The 22,247-nt window shown below is 42.9% G+C and overlaps 1 protein-coding gene and 1 long non-coding RNA gene across 5 annotated transcripts; one reads left to right on the forward strand and one right to left on the reverse strand.

Annotated features, from left to right (window-relative positions):
- Positions 1-3: 3 nt before the first annotated feature.
- On the reverse strand, positions 4-15,368 carry tmod2 (tropomodulin 2). Of its 4 annotated transcripts, none has more exons than XM_034573079.1 (11): positions 15,216-15,368; positions 9,689-9,911; positions 8,335-8,491; positions 4,948-5,070; positions 4,557-4,631; positions 4,350-4,480; positions 4,157-4,264; positions 3,921-4,064; positions 3,374-3,518; positions 2,424-2,455; positions 4-2,052 (listed from the first exon to the last, which is right to left on the reverse strand). In XM_034573079.1, exons 2-11 carry the CDS (start codon positions 9,812-9,814, stop codon positions 1,786-1,788), a joined length of 1,308 nt encoding a protein of 435 aa, XP_034428970.1. In that variant the 5' UTR covers positions 9,815-9,911; positions 15,216-15,368; the 3' UTR covers positions 4-1,785. The 4 variants fall into 4 exon arrangements, 3 of the variants coding, with proteins under 3 accessions (XP_034428970.1, XP_034428987.1, XP_034428980.1); XR_004612372.1 differs by lacking the exons at positions 4-2,052; positions 2,424-2,455 and adding exons at positions 2,851-2,962; positions 3,102-3,216 and having other exon boundaries at positions 3,335-3,518; XM_034573096.1 differs by lacking the exon at positions 2,424-2,455.
- On the forward strand, positions 2,462-21,441 carry LOC117754296. Its single transcript, XR_004612375.1, has 3 exons — positions 2,462-2,766; positions 3,007-3,012; positions 21,429-21,441. It is a non-coding gene; the product is annotated as an uncharacterized LOC117754296 (long non-coding RNA).
- Positions 21,442-22,247: the final 806 nt, after the last annotated feature.

Below are 22,247 nucleotides of genomic sequence, written 5' to 3' on the forward strand. Positions count from 1 at the left end.
GGAGTATGTAAAAACATTTATTGTTGAGGATGTCTTATATTCAGCAGTGCATTTTACCAGTCATGTGGTTTTAGAATAGTACATTTTCCTTATGTTGAGTCTACACCTGGATCTTGATTTAAAAGGTACAAAAGAAATCTCAGCAGTGAGTAGATTTACGTGGTCCACACATAAAAGTGTGTGCGTGTGCGAATTTGAGATGGCATTTTTTTTTATTAATGTACAGAATTAATATAGAATCACAGATTATTAACAAGCCCAAGCAAAGAAGCAGTTCATCCACCAGCAGAGCACAGTCATGTAGAAACAAGGAGGTTGGAAATACAAGCAGATATGATGTTGGAGGAAGAACACAGATATAAAACATATAGAACTCTTGTCCCAGGAATGTGAAGCTGCTTGGTCGATAGAAACATGTTGTTCATGTGTGATGACGTCAAGCCGGAGTATTGTTCCTATTACACATAAACAGTATATACAAGCTTCAAGTAAATTCTGCGTTAGTCCTGTTCTCCTCATCTCGAGCAGGCGAGTGTGCGTTCAGTGTAAGGCACACGGCATGTTGCCTTCATCACTGTTACGTAATGAACGACATGCTACTGCTCAGATGCTGCTGAAAGCTGAAGTGTTGGTTGTGAGGGAGGAAGCAAATTTAAGATCTGTACATGGGGTGTTGTTCACAGAGACGTTTTTCACAAGCCGTTGCATGCCGGGACGTAAAATGAAGGGATTTCACACAAACTGGGAGCCGACTCTTACTCGCATCTCAGCGAACCACTTGCAGAATTCTCCTTTTCAATAAACGGCCCATGTTAGGAATGTAACGACACGGTAAAATTAAAAGTCACATTTATTGTTGTAAAACTCTTTCCAAGATCTTAACCGTGAAGAAGCCGACAAAACCAAAACCTGAACCAATAACCATCCAGTCTGATATTGATACTTTAAGCACTGCATGTGTTCGTCTTTGGTTTGGCTGAGTATAAGTGATACTTTATTTCATTAGTGAGAGCACGTCAAAGCCTCAGAGGAAATATCCTGTTATTGATTTGAAAAACCAAAGCCTCATCATAATTTCCTGATCAGATATATCAGGGGTCAGAACAACCAACATTAGAATTTGAACCGTATCAAAACAAGAACTTTAGTTGGAAAAAAAACGATATTCGCTGATACAGTGGTTTAATATTGAAGTGTGGGGGGGGGGGGGTCAACAGTATGACGTGTTTTTACAGACTTTCGAATCGCACATCCTCTTCGGCTGACTACAGCGTAAAACCAGCACCAACTAAGAACGTTCTTTTCCTCACACACACATGAACTATTACACACACCGGCCCATCAGTCACACTGACTTTACAAGGCAGCTCCAATAAAAAACACCCTCAAACCACATTGCTCACATAACGTACGACAGCGATCTCATCATTACTGCACCAAGCTGCTGGTCGTTGTGTGGTGACCGACAGCGGCGCAGTCAGAACAACAGGTTAGTCATCAACGGCCTCGGAGCGATTCCCGTCGTTCTAATGTCAAATTCTGCTCCAGTGGAATCTTAACATCCAATAGCAAACAATCACTGAAGAGGATACGGGGTTAGTTGTTGTTTTTTACAAAGATATTACTGTTGTTTCAGTTACTTGTTCATGTTTATTCCACATGATTATAGCATTGTATAAAAGGAAAGGAGCAAGTAAAAAGTCTGGACAGAACATATAAAGGTTCAAAAAGAAAAAAACGGAGCAGCTGAAATGAAATGACTAAAAACTACTCAGATTTACACCTTCAATGACAAACATAATAATAAACAACAGTATGAACAAGCATATAGGAGAGGAGGCAATTCCAGTTATTTCCCTTCTTCTCAGATGTATGTTCTGGTTGCGCGCGCCTTGCCCCACAGTTTGGCACAAGACTTAAGTTTCCACACAGTGAGATGAGACCAGGGCATTGGCTGAAATTGTTCCACGTGGTGAGATGAAAAAACGAGATTGGCTGGGAGACGGGTCCGGCTCCGCTCCTACAGGTCCGCTTCCACTCGCTTCTTGCGAACTAAACGAGATGAGTAAAAGAAAAAAAAAGCATAAATTTCACGTAAAATCAATCGACCGACAGATAAAATAAAACAAGAATGAACAACTGCAAACATGCAACACAACCTTCGACCTCCACGGGCCTGTTAGTTTGTCATGAAAACACTGAGTGAGTCATCTCGAGCTGTGTGTTCAAAGATTACAGCTGTTTCAACAGCGTGTGTCTGCATGTACAGAAAACTACAAGTGGGATGCCGTCACTCTCCAAGCTGTAAGATCACACCGTGTCAATCTCCGTAACGTTAATGCAGTGAATGCTCCATTCAAAAAGCTGTGAAAGAAATCATTGTTATCGTCGACACACTCTGTGACCACACCCATGCACCAGACCTGTGCTACCGCAGCTCTGACAGGAGGAGGAGCTAAAAGAGAGCAGAGGTCGTCACTGTGGACTGAAACTACAAGTGGGGATTGACTGACAGGTTTCAGATGGGTACAATGATGCATCAACACGATTCGTCATAACGCCCTCTTCCACTTAAAAGCCTTGTTCACAACTGGTATGAACATCCGTCCTGAGAGATCCGATCACAAGTGGAGAGCTCCAGGTTTGTTTATACCTGGAACTAAAATGTGTCATGAATGAGTCTCCTGTGACAACTTGTGATTGGATTTCACTTCCACGTTTATATGCAAACAAAGACGTATGGCATTTTTGCTCAAGTTTACAGATGTGTCTGCTGTCACTGCGTTGCTGTTTGTGTGTATGCGCTCTGTGTGTTGGCACAAGCGCAGAGTCAGGAGGGGCTGAATGAATCTCATACAGCTGTGAAGTGAAGAAAGATTTTATTGTGCCAACAAACATGTCAACGTGTGGGCGCTGAGAAGAGGAAAATTACATTTGACTAATTGAGAAACCAGCAGGTCAGAGGACGTCAGCTGAGTGAGGAGTCCTTCAAATGTGCCCCAGGAGGCATTTGTGTTCACGTAGATTAACGAATGTGGACATATGCGACCCGGACCAACTCCAAATGTGGTCTGAGAGATCGGATCACAGGAAGCAGTCAGGATGCACTGTTGTAGGACTGGATGTCAATACCAGGTCTGAACGTGGTAATAAAGATATACCAGGTGGAAGGCAATGTGATGAGCAGCCACTAACCCAGCTTTATATAAATCTCAAATTGTTCTTTGTGTGTGTGTGTGTGTGTGTGTGTGTGTGTGTGTGTGTGTGTGTGTGTGTGTGTGTGTGTGTGTGTGTGTGTGTGTGTGTGTGTGTGTGTGTGTGTGTGTGTGTGTGTGTGTGTGTGTGTGTGTGTGTGTGTGTGTGTGTGTCGTACCCAGGTCGTTGTTCTTGGTGATAGCTGCGGCGGCTCTGGAGCGAGGTCCTTGCTGGGTGAAGTGGTAGCCAAACTTCACTATGCTGTTGTTCTGCTCCAACATTTTAGCTATCTCCATCTCTACAGTGGTGCCCAGCTGCTGCCTCTGAATCACACAAATATACAGGATCCGAACGTCAGAGTCAGAACTTCACTTTGTTTTACAGCTGAAAAGAGGGAGAACCAGACCACAGGGATATGGTTTCACTTCTTTTCCACTACTAAAAACTCTCAACTGGTCTTCTATGTCTTATTCAGGCGGTGGTTTGTGTTGGTTGGCATTTTCTTTAAACTGCACAGTGTAAAACACAAATATTCTCTGCTACTTTGGACTGCAAGAAACCACTCACTAAAAGAATCAGACTGTGTACTCCCCTACAGGGATCCTGAAAGAATGGAAGCAACAACAAAACAAAGTGAAAAAGGAGAAATAAAGAGCAAATTCTGTCGAGCAGAAGATCCTGCTGTGCTCGGGGAAAGTGGGAAAGTGACCCAAACCATCTGGTACCTGGTTGTCTATCTTGATCTCTATAACTGCGTCGTTGTCTCGCAAAGCGTCAACCAAAGCCTGCACCCCGACCCCGGTGATGAAGTTGGACTCCAAGTTCAAACTTCGCAACGTTTTGTTCTCCCGCAGCATGTCACTGAACGCCTGGGACAAGGAAGAGACAACAGAGCAAAGGTGTAAATAAGGAGTTGTGCCATCAAAAGCCATTTAAAGCCAGCGTGCCACACCACTCTCACCACAGCAATTGGGTCGTTACTCCGTGTTGCTGCCAGGCTGAACTTCTTGACGTGAGTGTTCCTCTCCATGGCTTTGGCCAAGTCCTTCAGGGTGGGAATGGGAATGTTCTGAAAAGCCAACAAAGAAACACCACCATTAGTCACAGGTAGAAGAGCATAAACACACTGTGACAACTTGTGTGTGTGCGTGTACCTTAATGTTGTTGAGGTTGACCTCCGTGAGGGAGCTGTCGTTGCTCTTTATCCTCTGCAGGGTGTCGTCGACGTTGGTGGGATTGGGAGGCTCGTCAAACACTGGGTTCATCTTCTCCCCTTTGATCACATCTAGAAGAGACACAGGGGTCAAGATATTGATCCTTTTTGGGACTTTTGAAGAGTTCAATTCTATGATTGTACTTACTGTTGTAACCGTCTTTGCCACCGGTCCCATCGTATGTCTGATTACTGGTGACCAGCGTGTGAACACCCAGGATCGCTGCAAACAAGAGCAAAGCCACAGACTCAGTAGCTGCAGTGACAGTCAGAGTTTGTACATAGGTCACAGCAGACAGGGGGTGGTATTTTGCTCAGTGAGCCCTTTTATTCTGCCACACATGGTGAAGGATGGAGCCGTGGGAAAGAGAGAGAGAAAGAAGCTTGTGTTTTAAAGTCTCTACAGAGCCCGGACTCAGGCAGACTGCACGTTGCCCTCAACTACAACACAATGAGACCCTCATACAGAGTTATGTTTCTAAACCCTTTTATCAAAGACTTCTTAGTTTTACCGAAGGTGTTCATTCATTTATTCTTACCTGCTAGATCACACAGCTCTGTGTCTGTGGCGCTGCACAGGGCTTCCTCCAATTCTGGATCGAGGGTTGTGACATCTTCCTGACGCGTTTCTATAGGTCTCTGCTTAGGAACAAATGCTTTACCTACAGAGGGAGGAGAGGAAATATTTTATTCAAATCATAAACTCAATGGAGACGATTCAGGCCTCACAAAATAGGCAGGCAATGAATAACCTTTTCATCATCGCAGACAGAGGAATCAGGTCCATGCAGGCCCAGGTACATTTGATGAGATGTTACACAACCACTCCCATTTCTATAAAACGTTCCAAAGCCTCACTTAATGCTGCTTGTTATTCTTCCACAACCATTCCCCTCTCCTCGTAACAGCCATAAGACGGCATGACAACCAAGTGCTCCGTTCATGATTAATACACTAACATAGGTTTAACACCAACATCAAGCTTGAATCTCTAGTCACAACCCATTTGACCTTGTTGCCTGTCTGACTTGACATTTTTGTCGGTGTCTTTCTACATGTACGGTTCCTCTTTTTCATTCGGAGATATTTGTATTTCTGCTTCTTCGGTTTTGCATCTGTGCGTGTTACAAAATTCATCCACACGCCCACTCACTTGCAGAGAATCCTGCAGAGAGTCTCCTTCTGTGTTCTCACATGGACTCACTCTGATATTATCATTAGTTTTTACTTGGGAACAGGCAGGAAAAACTATGGAGAAAGTCCAGAGCCTCAAACTCGGCCATTTGCACTCTCACATAAAGTCCCTCCGGCGAATGTCAGGATATTATCCGTAGTTCAGTACACGTCGGAAAGCAACTTGTGTTTATTTGCTAAACTCAAGTTTTCTGTTTTCTTGCCATGCACAGGTAATGAGCACAGATTACGCTTTACGATGTGAACTAATTACACTTTTAATGAATGCTGTTAAAAGTCACGTAAAATTAACTGAAATTCTTGTTTAGGTCAGCGTACACTTTCTAACACGGAGGTGACGTGTCAACAGAAATGTGCTGTGTAAATAAAAGTGGGCCTCCTGCTACTTTGCACAACCTTCCCCAACCATCAGTGCTTCAGACCAGCAGCACCCAGTCCGCCATTGTTTGACAACTGTGGCATTGCCATGGTTACCTATCTTGGCGAAGAAACGGAAAGAGCGAAGGAAGTCACGGAACAATGACGTTAGTCTAATCTAAACTGCACTGCCGGGGCAACAAACACTTGCATGGCACAGAGAGACCATCCAGCAGCTCTGTGTGCCTGTCTCCTTAAACAAAAACACCACAAGATCAGGCCCTCCCTCTCTCGTCAAACTGCTCAAACGGGTCCCCAGTGGGGGCTTTGGCACTTCCTGAACGCCAGCAAACAGTAAATACAGTCATCAGGCAGCATCTGGGCCAGTCCCAGTGGAGGGACATTTAGCCCCTCGGAAGAAGGAAAGACAGAAAGAGGCGCCCAAAGTCTTGTTGTCTGAATGACCCCACAGGAGCATTTATTATGGACAAAATGGGGAAAACACATTGAGGTACAACATTGTATCATGTGTGGAAAAAACAGCCACTGTATCAGGGACTGTATCAGGAGTAGCTGGAAGGACTCGGAGAATAAGACCGACGGATTTACAAAATACTGGTATTGAAGGGTTTTGATTTGACACTTGTGATGCCAGCATTGGTTTCAGACATCTCTAATGTCGAGACCTGGAAACATCTACAACAAAGTCAGCCAAGCGGAGAAATCCAGAAAAATCACACAGACTGTAAACAAGAAATTAATCCAGATTAAAATATGTGGAGGTATGATCAAAATTGAGCACATTAAAATAATAATCCATAATTGCGCAGGATTACTGTCACCATACAGCTACAGTAAGTAAAATGGGTCAGTGGAGCGACAATGGATTTCCCACAGCTCACAGTGACGCCTTCAAATGCTTTGTGTGACCTGAAGTCCAAGATCCAAAGACATTAATTTAAACACTATTGAACATGCTACCAATAAAATACACACCTTTCTATTCAACATCTATGGACATCCAGCCAAACCCTCATAATGTAAAGAATGTTGACAAAAGCCAAGGCTGAATAGAAGTTGTGAACAATAAAAAAGATGTTTAGTAAAGGAGTTATAAGGGCTAACCTGATTTAATAAAATATAATTGGTTGTAGTGATTGCCTTGGCTGTAGTCAGGCTGTTTTCCTCTGATATTATGTGTGTTGCTGCGAGGAGACACTCACACACTCACGACAACATTATTCATCAGCAGGGAGTGAGTATAACAAGGGGAAGAGAATCAGCCACATTCCAGAGAACCACCAGAGTGATTTAGGTTTTCCATGTAGTCATGGGGTACACACACACACACACACACACACACACACACACACACACACACACACACACACACACACACACACACACACACACACACACACACACACACACACACACACACACACACACACACACACACACACACACACACACACACACACACACACACACACACACACACACGGGGGGAGCATAATTTCTAACAGGCTGGGTTGGGTCATAGTGAAGATGTCAGCTCCATTTCCTCTCCAGCATGGGAGTACTGTTTGGATCTCTGGAGATCCCGACAAAAGAAATTCCTCTGGAAAATGATTTCTTATCAGTTAAGTTTCTTTTTCCCTCATGCTGTCACATAAAGCATCTCCTTTTCCTTTTTTTCTAGACAGTTACTGTCACAAGTGTCTGAATATAAAGGAGGACTCTGTAGCTGCTTTCAGACGTGCGCTGGACTCTGGAGAGTCTCCGCACTTTCTGCAGGGGAGGTGCACGTGTGAACACAAATGTGATGAACGTGTCTGAGCAGAGAACCTCCCAGTGTTTTTTTGCAGAATCCTGCAAACTACTTAACCAACATAGATAGAAACCTAACGTCCAAGTAAAATAAATAAAGAGATTGATTAAAAACATCTAATCCTAACATTGCCTCCGCCTTGGACTCTCCCTACCTCCTTTCCCCTGGTACAAACACACCTCCCCCACTCCGCTGTATGTTGCATAAGAGCAGACATGCATTAATAATACATGCAACGACAGCAGAACAGTAATTATGACTGTGTGTCTGTACTGCTGATGAAGACACAGACACACTTTGGTCCATCATCCCCTGAGAAATATGCCTCTAACACGAGAGAGCACTACGGCTGAACGATAACCAGAGGAAATCATGTTGCGATTGGGACATTTTCTCAATTTTAAAAGAATGCTTGACTTTTCTAATGATCAACGTCACACACTATGTCACGGGATCTACGATTTTAAGGGTCTAAAACCCAAACCCTGTAATTATTAATGCTGAAATGAGCTTTGTGGACAGCTGAAGAAAAACAAAGGCTCACCTTTTCTCTCTCCAGTGAAGGGAATTATATCCTCTCTGTCCTTGTACTCGATGGCTTCCTTCTCCAGGTGTTTGAGCAGACGGTCCCGGTCGAACTTTCCTGTTGCGTCCTTGGACGTATGGTCCTTCTGACGTAAACCCGCTGGGAGAAGAGCATTCTGGGGGGGGGGGGGACGGACAAGGAGACACATTAGACCTGTCGACTGATGAAGACTTCAATACAGTCACTATAGAAATTAAGTCTTAACTCCATAAACTGGTTTGGTCTGCTTTCAGGGGAAATGTATACATTTAATCAGTTACATGAACGACAAGGGATACAATTTCTGGGTGCTGTCATTCTACCCAACATCAGTTTGTGGCAACACAGGTTTCCCATGGAAGATACTTTCACCTCTGTGATATCAAAAGTAGTTCAGCCAGCAACCAAATACCAGTATTTACTGTGCATTCTCAGATATATGAGGACGCAGATGTGCGAGCTTGAGTTTCACATGGAAAATAGACAGAAATTACAGGTTCATCAACATACTCTGAACTAGTTTATCTTGATGCATCTCAACCACAACCGATTATCAGCCATTAGTTCCACGTGACTAAAAACCTGGGGCAGGTGAGAATGGATGTGTGGACACCTAGGAAGAGGCGTCTTGCACACTGCCCCTATTCAAACAAAACTGCATCTTTTCTATGAGCACACATTTGTACTTTGTCTACATAATAAGATCCAGAAATTAATATGTTCCCACTGTTTCCTGTGGGTTCTGTGTGCAGGAGGATTTCTCCCTCTCTCGGTTTAGATGGAATTTCAATAAAACATCCAGGGGCCTGGGAGGGATTATACTTACTAATGCTTATTCATTCTACTCTACAACTCCACTCACAAATAAACACAAAAACACTTGGCAGCCTGTTGACAGAGTCGTTGCAGCCCAGACTCCCCCTTAAATTTCCCAACCATAGAGGCTTGAGACTAGAGGGAGTGGTTGGACTGCAGAGGAAAAATCCACCGTTTCAATGCATCCCAGGGAATCTAAATGTAACGATGTGGCCTCATATTTTCTGGTGGATTCACTTTCTCTTTATGTGCTTCAGCCATTAACCGCTCTCTGTGAGTCACACCAGATTTACAACCGTGACAAGAGGCACACACTTGTAAAACTAGGTGTAATTTGTTATTAATGTTCTGTCTAAGATAGAAGTTTTGTTTGAGAAAGTTAATTATTGCTGCGAAGATGTTTTGAGCATGTGCGTGTATGAAGCAGAAAGTCTATCATTTTCAAATCGTCCATTCCACAGTAAAACCCTCCCACAGAAGAGCCCTGGAGCTCCTCCAGCCCTCACTGAACTCTGACCTCAGGATCCATCTCCTCGAGAGCAGACTCCAGCTGCTTGAGCTCCTCCTCCGACAGCTTGTTGAGGATTTCATCTTCATCCAGATCCTTGTACTTTTCCAGGTCCTTCTTGTACGACAACGCCATGGTGCCGGCTATAGCTTGAAACGCAACCCCGAGCAGCAGACCGCAGCCACACTGTTCTTTCTCGGGCTCACTGCTCCCAGGACCGAGGTGATGCTACCTGAATGTTTGGGAATACAAAAACAGAAACATATGATGGGGATTCCTTTTACTTTGACCGACTTAAACATTGTAATGTGGTTCCATCTTGTAAGAACATTAACATTGTTTATCACATCCATGTGAAACAATAGTTGATCACAGCTGGGCCGGATAATGAGGCCTTGCCATGATGCAACACACAGCTGGAACACAGGAAGAACTTTCTCAGGCTCAGACAAATCATCTGACCGCTCCCATGAAGACCATCAACTACTCCTCGTGAAAAAGAAGCTTCTTCTTGTAGAAAATGCAGGAATATATTTTCTATCAAGGGACTCAAAATAAAGCAAAATGTGGATAGAAAAGTGGCAAGAAACACCGGAGCAAACTGTCAGTAGTGTTAAAAGAACAGTGAGGAGTAAATATAGATCAGATATGTGAATGAGTTAAGGAGTGAGTGTGTGTCCTGTCAAACTAAATGAAGAAGCTTCAGTTCCCTCTCCCACGCCAGTCAGAGTTTAAGATGACCTCATGAGGTCCCTGCAGGACTCTACAGATGGTCTTAGTCCTGATCACTCACACAATTAAACTCAGCTGAAACTCACACTTTCCCAAATAGTTGTTCAAAAAAGTCCTCATGTCAGGGTGAATAAAATATCACTCATGATTATACACAACGTAGATACAAGTACTTAATTGCAGTTGCTACCTGTAAGATGCCCTGAGTTTAGGACCGTGTGATTAATTGTATTAAAATCTCAAAAATCCCACACAATCTAAAGCACATCATAATGCTGCATCTTTCTTTTCCCCCTTGCTGTTTTCAGACATGAACTCCAGATAATGTCCAGACCCAACAGGGAAATCTGCAGAGTGTTCAGGCGGGAAGTTGCGGCTGGCTGGAGAACACAGGAGGCAGGACGTGATGTATTAATTCTGCTGTGGAAATCATGTGTTTTTGTTTACAGCACGTAAGGGGCTGCCAGGAAAAACTCTGGAGAGTGTCCGCAGCAACTGACTTGGACATTTGAGTTCTCACATACAGCCCCTCCGGATAACCTCAGGAGAATACCCGGAGTTCGGTACATGCCTGAAAGTAACCAATGGCAACCTGGCTTAGCAGAAAACGGTCAGCGAAATAGAGGGAATGAGAGACTGTGTAGAATGATTGAGTGAAAGCTCAAAAAAGTTAGTGTCAAGGTCAAATAAATAATAAAACAAGTAAAACAAATCCAGAAGAAAACACTGTTGATAATGGGAACAAATCCTGATTTCAATTCTAAGTATATAAGTTTAATCCAGAATCATGCAGCCCTACCTGCTCTATAGCAAAATACTCCATCAACCCCACTCATTCATTTCAACTATGAAAAACAGCAGCATCTAAACGCTGTGAAAGCAGAAAAATAACCCAAGTTTCAACTCTGTGTTTCAGCCAAAGATTCTTGAAACATTTAGTGCCACTTCCCCGGAGCTGCCTGAGTGATTTCTCCAGCTCAGAGGAATTCCCGGACACAGTGTGCGTCTCTCGTACGGTTCAGTCCACCGTCCGCACAAACCAGCCTCTGTCCTGAGCAAATTCTCTCCCTCACTTCATCCATTAGACCTCGACAACTACCCTCATCATCGCCTCTGAAACCACTATCCCGAGAAAGGCATTCACGAGCTGGACTGAAATGTCAACACCGACGGCTTCAATAAAACCTAATGAATATAATGATCTACAATCGTAATCCCACTGTAATGTTTAAAAGCTACTGGCAGATATTATTAGAGCTACTGGTGTGAGGGAGAGAAGCCACAGAAGCTACAGTGAAGCTTAGCTGAGGGTGGGAGACATAAAAGGGGGTGAAACAAAATGAAAATAAGTAGAAATCTAGTAACTTTAAGATTATATGAAAAAGATTAAAACATTGGATCCAAATCCTGTGAAAACTGTTGTGTGTGTGCTGTAAACACAATAGCAGTCGTCTGTCCTGAGTTCATGAACTGCAACAGGATTTGTGTCTCTTGATATCATTTCAATCCTTTGCTGGCTCGTTTCTGGAAAGAGGAATTTTGTTCATCTTTTACAGTCGAGAGCCAGGTTTGCAGAATCTAAAAACATGTCTGATTCAGCCTCGTGTCCAGACCCAACTCTTGTTGTTTACTTTCACACGCTAATGAGAGCCTGATGGTTGAGTTACCCAGACAGATTCTGAGATGAGCAGAGGGAAATGATGTGATGACTCTTCTGACAAGGATCAGGAAAACGCAGAGATGCTGGGGCCAGGGATAAGCCTGAGACGCGCACGCACGCACACACACACACACACACACACACACACACACACACACACACACACACACACACACACACACACACACACACACACACACACACACACACACACACACACACACACACACACACACACTTATAATGCTCTTATGAAAAGATCAGCCCAAAATAACAGAGTTTACCACGTTATTCCACTTTCCGCTTAACTGACTGATAATTCATCACATTTAAGACAGCAGCCACTGTTTACAATGGGCCTCAGTACTTTGGACTGTGCAGACCGAGGAGTAATGTAGCATGCAGACATGGATAATGTAGCAATGGGTGGGCCCAGGCTGGGGTGGAGACACAGAGGATCCATTAGTCCAATCTGATTGATTCCTTTCTCCTTCTCCCTCTTCTCTGTGTTAATCCTTCAAGACAACAACAGATGGCCTAAAGCCAATCATGCTGCAAACCTGTCTGCACTCTACACTCACCTTGAGCCTTCCTTCACTGACCTGTGCACTTAGGCCACTGTTGGACACACGCGATAAAAACCGGACTTGTTAAAGCAAGACTAGAGGAAATCTACTTATAGAAATAGATATAGAAAATAAATGCTTGTGTTCTGTATGTGTGCATGTGAGAGCAAAATTCTGATGACACGTGAGAAATTCAGTAATAAAAAGGGACAATTAGAATGCCACTCAGAGACTGCATACCTCCAGATCCACAAATTATTCACAGAGAAAAGTGTTGAAAAATGGTCAAGAAAGTGAAAACAATTCCTCCCCCTCATCTGGATCCGCACCAACATCTAAGTGGATCTTTCCTGACCCATACCGCATCCTTCTGCCAGGGCTGTGGTAATCTGTCCAGTAGTTTCTGCGTAATCCTGCCAAATAACCGACCGGCAAACAAACAAATGCAGATGAAAACAGAACCTCCTTTGCGTAGGTAATGAAATGTAAAATACCTGTTTCCACCATTGTCATCACTATCCCTGTTAAATGGAGAGACTAAACATAGTGAAGGGCAAATGCCAGGCTTCATCCTCTTTCAAATTCAATGTTGACAGGCAAATTTAAAGAAATAACTGCGTGGGGCAATAACAGACTCTGTGGCTTATATCAAATAACCATGAGCCACAAAAAAGGCACATATTAGGTTCAACAATGTCGACTGGGATTCTTGCACTCGATATTCCGGTTTCCTGGGCTGCTCTAGATCTCAGAGGCAGCATGAAGGATGAGCATCACATTGCAGCAGTGGGATGAACAGGAAGCACTAACTGGTTATTACATTAAAATAGAGCACCACCCCAGCAAGGCACAAAAAGACTATAGTTAGAATGACCCAGCTCTAATACCCCTGGGACAGGAGTCTCCACTTCCTCCTCCCGCCTACTCTCCTCTGACTGTATTATCCAACTTTTCTGTCTCTCCACTACGTTGTTACTCATTTCTCCTCTGTCCTTCTTCTGTACATCCTCCTACGGTTTCTGTAAGAATGAATAAATGATGGAACACACATGGAAAGAGAAGGACAGACTGTAACAGATGGTCTAATCACACTATTTAGGAGATTATGTCACTGCAATACACAAAAGTAGTGCAAACAACAAAAGAATGCAAGTGTCCAGAGAATAAAATCTGTCTATATAGAAGCAGTTAATTCAAGTTCTATACATTTGGTTGCATTTGTGTTTTCTCCTTATTCATAGTTATTTATAATAAAGTTTATGGACAAGTTGATATGTCAGCCTCAGATCAGAAATATTTCACTCCCTAATATCCGTATCGGGCCCTTAAACCACCATATGGATAATATGTGTAATGCAAACCACATTCGTCTCTCTTGTACAGGTCTGAAGGGCCAGGCAGAATGTGTGGCGTTTCTCAAACAAACAAGAGACACACAGACACACACCCCATTACCATGTAATGAGAACAAACTGCAGGGAGTGTCCCACCTTCCAGCTCGGCGAGGACTTGCAAGTGCTAGAGGATGAATAATACAGGTTTAAAAGGACGATCACCCCGCTTCACACCCCGTTGTAAACACGAATCACAGCCACTAGTCACTAAGGTGGCTGCACGACACACAAAAGGGGCGAAACCCAACACCCACAGGCCGGTATCACTCTCCAGTGAAAGGTATGCAGGTGAAACGAATCCGTTGATCTGCGCCACTGCACTGCAGAGGATGCCAACGTGCACCATCACCAGAAAGATGCCATGTCAGCAGTCACCACGACATTCCTCCCTGCTGCATTACCTGCTGCACAGCTTCAGCAGTGCCCCCCCCCCCCCCCCCCCCAAGGGTTACACAGGGAAAACCAGACTTCCTCATGCAGACGTCTTCTCTGAGACCTGGACCACACCCTTCATTCAACACTGAGCCCTGCTGGACAGACTACAGCACACGACCCCCTCCCATCAGCCCTCACACAGTGACTAAGTCTCCTGTCAGTGGACTTAGTCACTGACCCTCCAGACAGGTTGTTCTGCTGCTGAAGCCACAACAACGTACTCCATGAAAACACTGGTATCTGATATCTATGTCAAAACAAACACAGATGCTGGGATGGATGGAGGAGACTCGGTGTTGACATCACATCTCAGTATTATTCTAATGTGATGCAAGTTACTGATGCTAACGTGGCTGCCTCACCCACCTCTCGTTGACATGCGACGTCAACGGCAGCGAACATGTTCATGACATGTTGATCATGACCTCGCTGGTCGTTGACGTGTTCGATATCGATGAAGCATCACTCAGTAGAAAGTCCCCACGTGTTAGCGGAGGGGCTGTTCCCGCAGAAACGAGCCGTGCGTCGGACGCGAACTTTGGCAACTTGGCTTCTCTACATTTTGTCGGGTGCAGCGGCGCAGCCCGATTGGATGATGCTAGCTGCTAACCGCGCTAGCATCTGCAGTTGAGTCAAGTTGCTAACAGTTTAGCTCCAGCGGCCGGAACACACAGCAGTGACAGTACAGTAAACAGTGAGGTTAGCTCGCTGAGAGATTTACAAAACACCAGAGGCGTCCATTGTCTTACCTGAGACTAAATGAACCGAGCTGACGAGTGTTGAAACGCGAGCTGAGCTCCAGTGAAAGCGATTTCTGTCTGAGCCCAGGGCGGTGACACCGGAAGAGAGCAGCGGAGACTGACGTGTCCACCAGCCAATCGGCAGCGAGACTGTTTGGCCCGCCTTCTTTATCCATGAGAACCAATCAGATGAGATGCGATGAATAAAATAAAATGTATTAAAGATGTATTAAAATTGTATTAATAAATGATTTGATTAATAATTAATGAATTACATTTAAAAAAAACGTTTAAAATTACATTTTATGTTTCATAAATAAAACATTTGATTAGATTAAAAAAAGAAAGAAAAAAGCTGGATCTTAATTTCTATTGACAACATCCTGTGTATTTACGTTACATTATTTTCCATGACGTATTTTTGCACTTCTCAATCCATTTTTACACTATTCCAGTTTGCACTACTCTCATCCTATCCACCGTGTGCCTTTTTACTGCATACTATGTTTTACTATGTACTATGTACTATGTACTGTTTCTGAGTACTTAATATGTTGCATAATAATATCTTCTGTTTACTGTCGACTCTGTCTACAACCATGTTTACACCGGGGATCAGAGAGAAAAGGCATTTCAATCCCATCTATGTTCTGTATATAGCAGAATTGACAGTGAAGTTGACTTTGACTAAAAACTTCAACTTACCATTGACTTTAAAGATCAAGAGGAGCTCATCCTCCTTTTGCTTTTCACTGTGTTACACAATAGTTGGTATTGAATTTCATGTACCCTCACAGTTCACACAATATGTGCACTGTAACAAGATGCCTCGCCCGCAACACAGAAACTTTGGTAGCAGATGAGGGCTACATCAGTAGATATCAGATGAATGATAACACTTAGCTGAAGACATTGCAATGTACTGAGAACAACAAATGACCTTCAAAAACTTAGCACATTCAGACAGGACCCATCTTCATGAGTCGGGCCAGGAGACGCAGGACCCTTGATAGTTGATGTATTACCATTGTAGCAAAACTGTGCAATGAATGGTCTCAGGGATTTTGAGGCCCCTGAAGGTTTGGGATCCCACCTTGTCCTGCTTGTAATCCAGCCTGACTGCAAGCAATAGAAAGGTATTCAAATATTGATATTACAATAAAATAAAACAAAAAGATTATTTTATAGCCAAGAAAAAAAATCGATTTTTCCATACATGGGATATAGGATACTGCTTATTTGCAATATACTAAAAGTATTGATATCTGACTCCGATTTTTTCTTCTGTTATAATACTTCATCAACTATGCACTCATCTCCTGTGTATTGATGCTATGATTGATCACATGCATGGAATAATCAATCAGGGATAAAGATTGACTACATCTGCTATATTGTACATTCTTTAAAAATAATATAGTTCTGCAAATACAGAGACATGTGCAAACCTAAGACCTTTACTTATATCTTTCACTTTAGAACACAATTTAAATCTCTACATATATAAATATAGATATATACATTATAACCAACACAGGCCCAATTTACCATCAGCTTCTCATATGCAGTCGTTGGTGGTATACTGCCTTCTAGTGGCTGATATGACTCACTACACCCGGTCGGTTGACCCCCGGAAACAAAACCTTCCCTCGGAACCATAGTTTTACTTTACATTTCTTCTTCACCCCTTTAAAAGTCCTCTCATAATTTGTCATTAGGGTACAGATTTTATTGCTGCAGCCGGAGGAACTGTACTGTGATCACTCTGCAAGGACTCTGCAAGGAGCTGCCTTTGGGCAATCAAAAACACACATTAATTTTTTAACATCTGCTGTGGAGAAAGAGTCACTTTGCTGAAAATCTTTGTTCAAAAGCCTTCAAATGTCGCAGGCAACGACAATTAAAATGGAAATGGGAATCTGTGGGGGACTAAAGACTAAAATTTATCCAAGTTACACACTTTCATTCTGGTAATCTGGTAACAAGATTCTTGATTAAAAAGGTTTGGAGAAGGCGTTGCACAGTCTGGAGAAGAACCTGCTGATGGCGCTGGATCTTGATGGTGGTGTCACAAGCAGATCTTTGACGACAGAGACAATATATTTGTCCAGTGTTGGGTCTTCCATTTCCAATTCTAACAGCACACTTACAACCCCGTGCCACTTTTTGCAGATTTTTTTGAAAACGGCTTTGTCAAGTTGTTTCATCATTTTTGGGGTGATCTCAAAATCTTCATCCTTGATTTCGACCCATATGTTTTCGAGTAGACGCTCGATGATGGTGTTTGGTGATCTGAGAGTGTTCGACAACTTTGCTTTAGCAAAGATCCTCGAAACCAGCTTCAGAACAATTATCCTGATGGGTAATTTCCTTCCTTCCACTGTTGGTTCTTGCTCTTCTCTGTATTCTTCACTGAATTCAGGAGTGGTCACCTTGCTTTCTGAGCCAGACCCGTTACCAGGTGCCGAAGGCAGACTGGCCCCACCGATCGGGCCCTCTGACACAGCTTTTTCTAAACTATGTGTTATCACCGTAGAAGTGAGAGTTTCTGACTGTGTGTGAAGCCACCACCTCATTACTCCAAGGAAACACCACACAATGGCAAGGATGTCAGCTGATATTATAGCACGTGGCGGACAAACCGTTATGCTTGTGCACCGTGTTTGTGAGGCTTTTGGTCGTGAGGTCATCTTAAATCTCATCCTATCTATGTGATTGCTGAGGATATTATTCAGCTCGTTGGTTAACTCAAGGGTTTCACCACTGAAAATATCATCCATCCATTGAGACCCATTCTGCCCCTGCTGTATCTCACCAACTGCTGTTGGAAGCAGAGCGTCAATATCACTCGTAACAGATTGCATTGACTGCCTACCCAAAACCTTGTCAAAGGCCGGGTTGTAAAGGCTGTCAAAGTACTTGTTATTCAGTCTGCCCACAATACGACAAATGGACGCTTGGGCAAACTGCTTTGCAGCGATTGTCCTAATCCTTTCAGACACTTTCTTCAGAGAGGGTGTGCTCTGGGCTGTTTCTGGATCATCTTTGTTTTGTGACATGATTTCATCCACAATCACCTCAGCAACGTCATCTGCAACATTCTTAATCTCCAGAGTGGAGCCAGATTCTAACTGATCATAATCATAGTCGGATATTTCATCGTTAGTAGATTCTGTGTATTGAGAGACCTCCTCCTTAATGATCTCCTGGACAGTTGTGGATGTTGCAGACAGAAGACTTTCCCTGTCTTCTGAGATTGTCTTCTGGGATGAGGATGATGACTGACTGTCATCTTCATTGACCAGTTGGTAGACCTTCTTTTTGCTCTTAGAAGGTGCACACATACGTTTCAGATTCCTCATGAGTCCCTTGATCATTTTGCCGGCCTGTTGAATCATACCTTGTAGTCTTTTTGGAGGTGTGACACGAGGAGTAGTTGCCTTCACACTGTCCACGCCCATGGAAAGGACAGAGTTGACACACTCTGCAATCTCTTTAGCAGTCAACTGGGTCAAATTCTCTGAACTTACAAGATTGATTTCATCTGGAACGTCAAGAGCCTGAGCAAAAACCTGAGGAAGTGTGTTGCCCAAAGAGCAAATCACACTCTTCTCAGACACAGGCACAGCTGTGCTCTCAAGATCCTTTAGGATGGATTGTGTCATCAAAATGACAATTTCCAGCAGTTTCTCTCCGAGTATGGTCATTGTGGCCACATCAGGTTTGCCTTTTTTCGAAAGATTCCATTGTTCTGATGTCATGCCTTGGAAAAAGGACGTCACAATGGGCAGAATGCTGTCGATGTCCATCTTCATGTTTCTGATATTGTTTTTCAATACTTCTCTTATTGGCTTAGTTTTTAAAAATCGTACTATTCCTGTCGGAAGTGCTCTCTCTGTTCTCCGTGTACTACCCCTACCATACACTGATCAACTAGGACAAAGGAGATATCAGAAATGAGATTATAGCACACACCAAAGGGAACACACACACCAAAGAGAACTTGGTGCTAAAGCCTGGTGCTATGATGTCAGACTAGCTGCTTAGTTATCTTTGATGTGTGTGTACACACCATAGACTGCATATATAATGGACGTAGGGTCCGTGACGTCACCCGTTGGTTTCTGAAGAGTGAAAATTAGGCTAGTAGTAGGCGTTCACCCGGCGCCATCTTGCCGGTGCTGACTCCTCCTAGTTCCTGGCTAACCAATAAATGGGCAAAGAGGAGGAGCGCGAGTGAAGACTGACAGCTGAGCCACGCCCGCAGAGCTCAACGTTACCTGGTTAGCTCAGGCTAAGGAGCTAGGCTACATGCTACCCGCGGCTGCTAACCGGCTAGCGCTGCGGTGTTGTTGCTTCAGGATGGTCGCGATGTTTACAACGAACTCACTAGAGGTAAGTAACCTTGAAACTACACAACAACAAAACCTATTGCTTTATCTATTATCATAATAATTTGCTTACATGCCTCAAGTGGTTTTTAATATGTAATTGTTATAAAAGGTACCGTTTGTTTAGCACGTGTAATGAACAGATTGAAGCAAATTAACTACACTACTACAGTCGTGTTTGGTTGTGACTTGATTTTAATTTTAATAAGTTAATATGAATACGCTACATGTGTAAGTTGCATGTGATAGTAACTATATGTTTCACAAATGTTGTGATACATGCTGGTATAACCACCATTACTATTGCCACCTTGTTTATTTAGCCTGTTATGGAATTTACAGTGAATTAGACAGTTTAGATATGATTATAATCTCCACACACCACTGTTGGTTCTCATATTTATTATATAATTATGTTTTCACACTGAGAGAAGTGGAGAGACTTGATGTGGACTGTTATCAACAGCTCTGTGGGAGATTATCACCTTGAATATTACAGATGAGGTAGAAAGACATTTTATCTATTTGTACAATGTTTTATTTCTTTCAGTACATTACATTTCATTTAGCTGATGCTTTATCCAAAGCGACTTACAATATGTGCATTTAACCATGAGGGTACAAACTCAGAGCCCAGTACATTGGTTCTGTCTGAAATCTGTGGTGCTTCCACCTGCTGAACACAGAATAAACTGTAAGAACCAGTCTTTGCTGGAACATACACAACATAAAACATCCTTTTATAGTGAGTTTCTTCTTTTCATTAGATGAAGCACTGCAGCACCTGATGTCCTCAGCATCCACTGTGGCAGCAGCAACATGGTGGAGATCGGCAGCTTCAGGCTGGTCAACATGAGGACGACCTGCACCAGCTTCATCTGCACAACACTTCATGTTTTCCTCCCTTAACTAAAGATGGCCTGCAACTGTTTAGAGTTGGCAGTCATTGCTAAGTGTCATGGATAATAGAGTTAATTTCTATATTCATTATGGTTGGTTAAAAAAATAAACACTTATCAGAACAATGTTTATCTTTTACTTTCTGATTTGATACACTTTAGATAAAAACCCAGTGTTTTATTTTTCTTCTTTGCCATAAGAGACAGAACACAGTCAGCACAGCTGTGTCCTTCAGGCTCGTCCGTCAATAAAATGACAGGAAACATAAAAGTATGGCATTATTGTAGAGGAAGTGTTACTTATGAACAAAGTTTGTATCCTTATTTTCTGTGGATATTCAACTATGTATTTGAATATGGTTTTGGATTAAACAGTGCACTACCAAGACAATGAATGTACAGTATGGAGTTCTTCCCCATTAATAGTATTGCATTTATAATTTAATGCATTATGTATTATGTGCAATACTTTGCTTTGATTGTTTGTAAGTTATGAAAACAGGTCTGTACCTGGAGTCAGTGTTGAAGTGATGACCCTCAGTGTTCAGTCTGGTTGGATTCCAGTTGTGTCTCATGTTGGACATCCACAGGTGCAGGCTGTCTGAGTCACCTAGAGGAACATTCAACACAAATACACAGATACGTAAAGTCATACATGTGCCAGGTTAACTCCTTAACAGACTTTTACATGGTAAAAATAAAAGTTTATTACTTCAAAGTTCATCAGATCATAATCATTTCAGCTTAGGAAATAGGTGGTGGACATCAGCCTCAGGTTCTCTATGTGAATGTCTATTCTAGTAAAGTTACACTTCCTATAATTTATTTATGTGACAAAAAAATACATTATTCTGCATGTCCACTTATTTAACACAATAATTCCGTAAAGTCTGCCTAAGATTAACGATGTAAAAACTGAATGTAGCCGACAGGTTTAGTTTTCACTAACACGTTACAACACATCAACATCAATACTCTGAATAAAGAGCTTTAGGAGACGTAACGCTACTTTAAACAGCTGCTCTTCAAATGCAGATGTGACTTCTCACGTTTCAGTTGATCACAGTAAATCTGTTTCTGCAGAATAATAATCTGTGTAACGTAGTCAAGTCAAATGGGTTGGCGAGTGAAACAACTTTACATAACATTAGATATCTTACGTGGTGGAGCTTATTCTCCAAACACACACAGTCGCCTGTCTCGGTTCATGTCGGTAATAACTCCCGTACGGTCCCGTTAGCATCGCCATTACTGCTGGTATCTTGCCTGCAGGCTAGCGGAGCTAAGCTAACAAGCCAGGTACAGAGACACCGATACCTGCTCATCACTACTAACACTAAAATAAAATAAACTTTACTTACCACAGAAACGGGAGCGCAGACGTCTTTAAGTTCTCCGTCCGGGGAACAAGCCGAACATCAAACCGTATTATTCATCCGATATGTGAGTGAAACCTCTCCACAGACTCAGGTCCTGTTCGGTGACGGGGGTTAGCCTGTTAGCCTGTTAGCTCAGGTGAAGCCGAGCAGGCAACAGGCTAGGAGCTGGAGTCGCGAGCTAACGGTGACGTCACCTGTCCATCAAGTGATAATTATTCATAATATCAAACCTCTATATAATTTAAACGAGTGAGTTAGAAAAAAATTCACCCCCCTCAGAGTTGTCATGAAGGAAGAACTAAGTGATTGAGACTAAAACCGTTTTTTGAACCATGCTGTAAACAGGTTTAATTCTGCTCTAAAGTCGGGCTT

This window comes from Hippoglossus hippoglossus, chromosome 3 (genome assembly GCF_009819705.1).
Source record: "Hippoglossus hippoglossus isolate fHipHip1 chromosome 3, fHipHip1.pri, whole genome shotgun sequence".
NCBI lineage: Eukaryota > Metazoa > Chordata > Actinopteri > Pleuronectiformes > Pleuronectidae > Hippoglossus > Hippoglossus hippoglossus.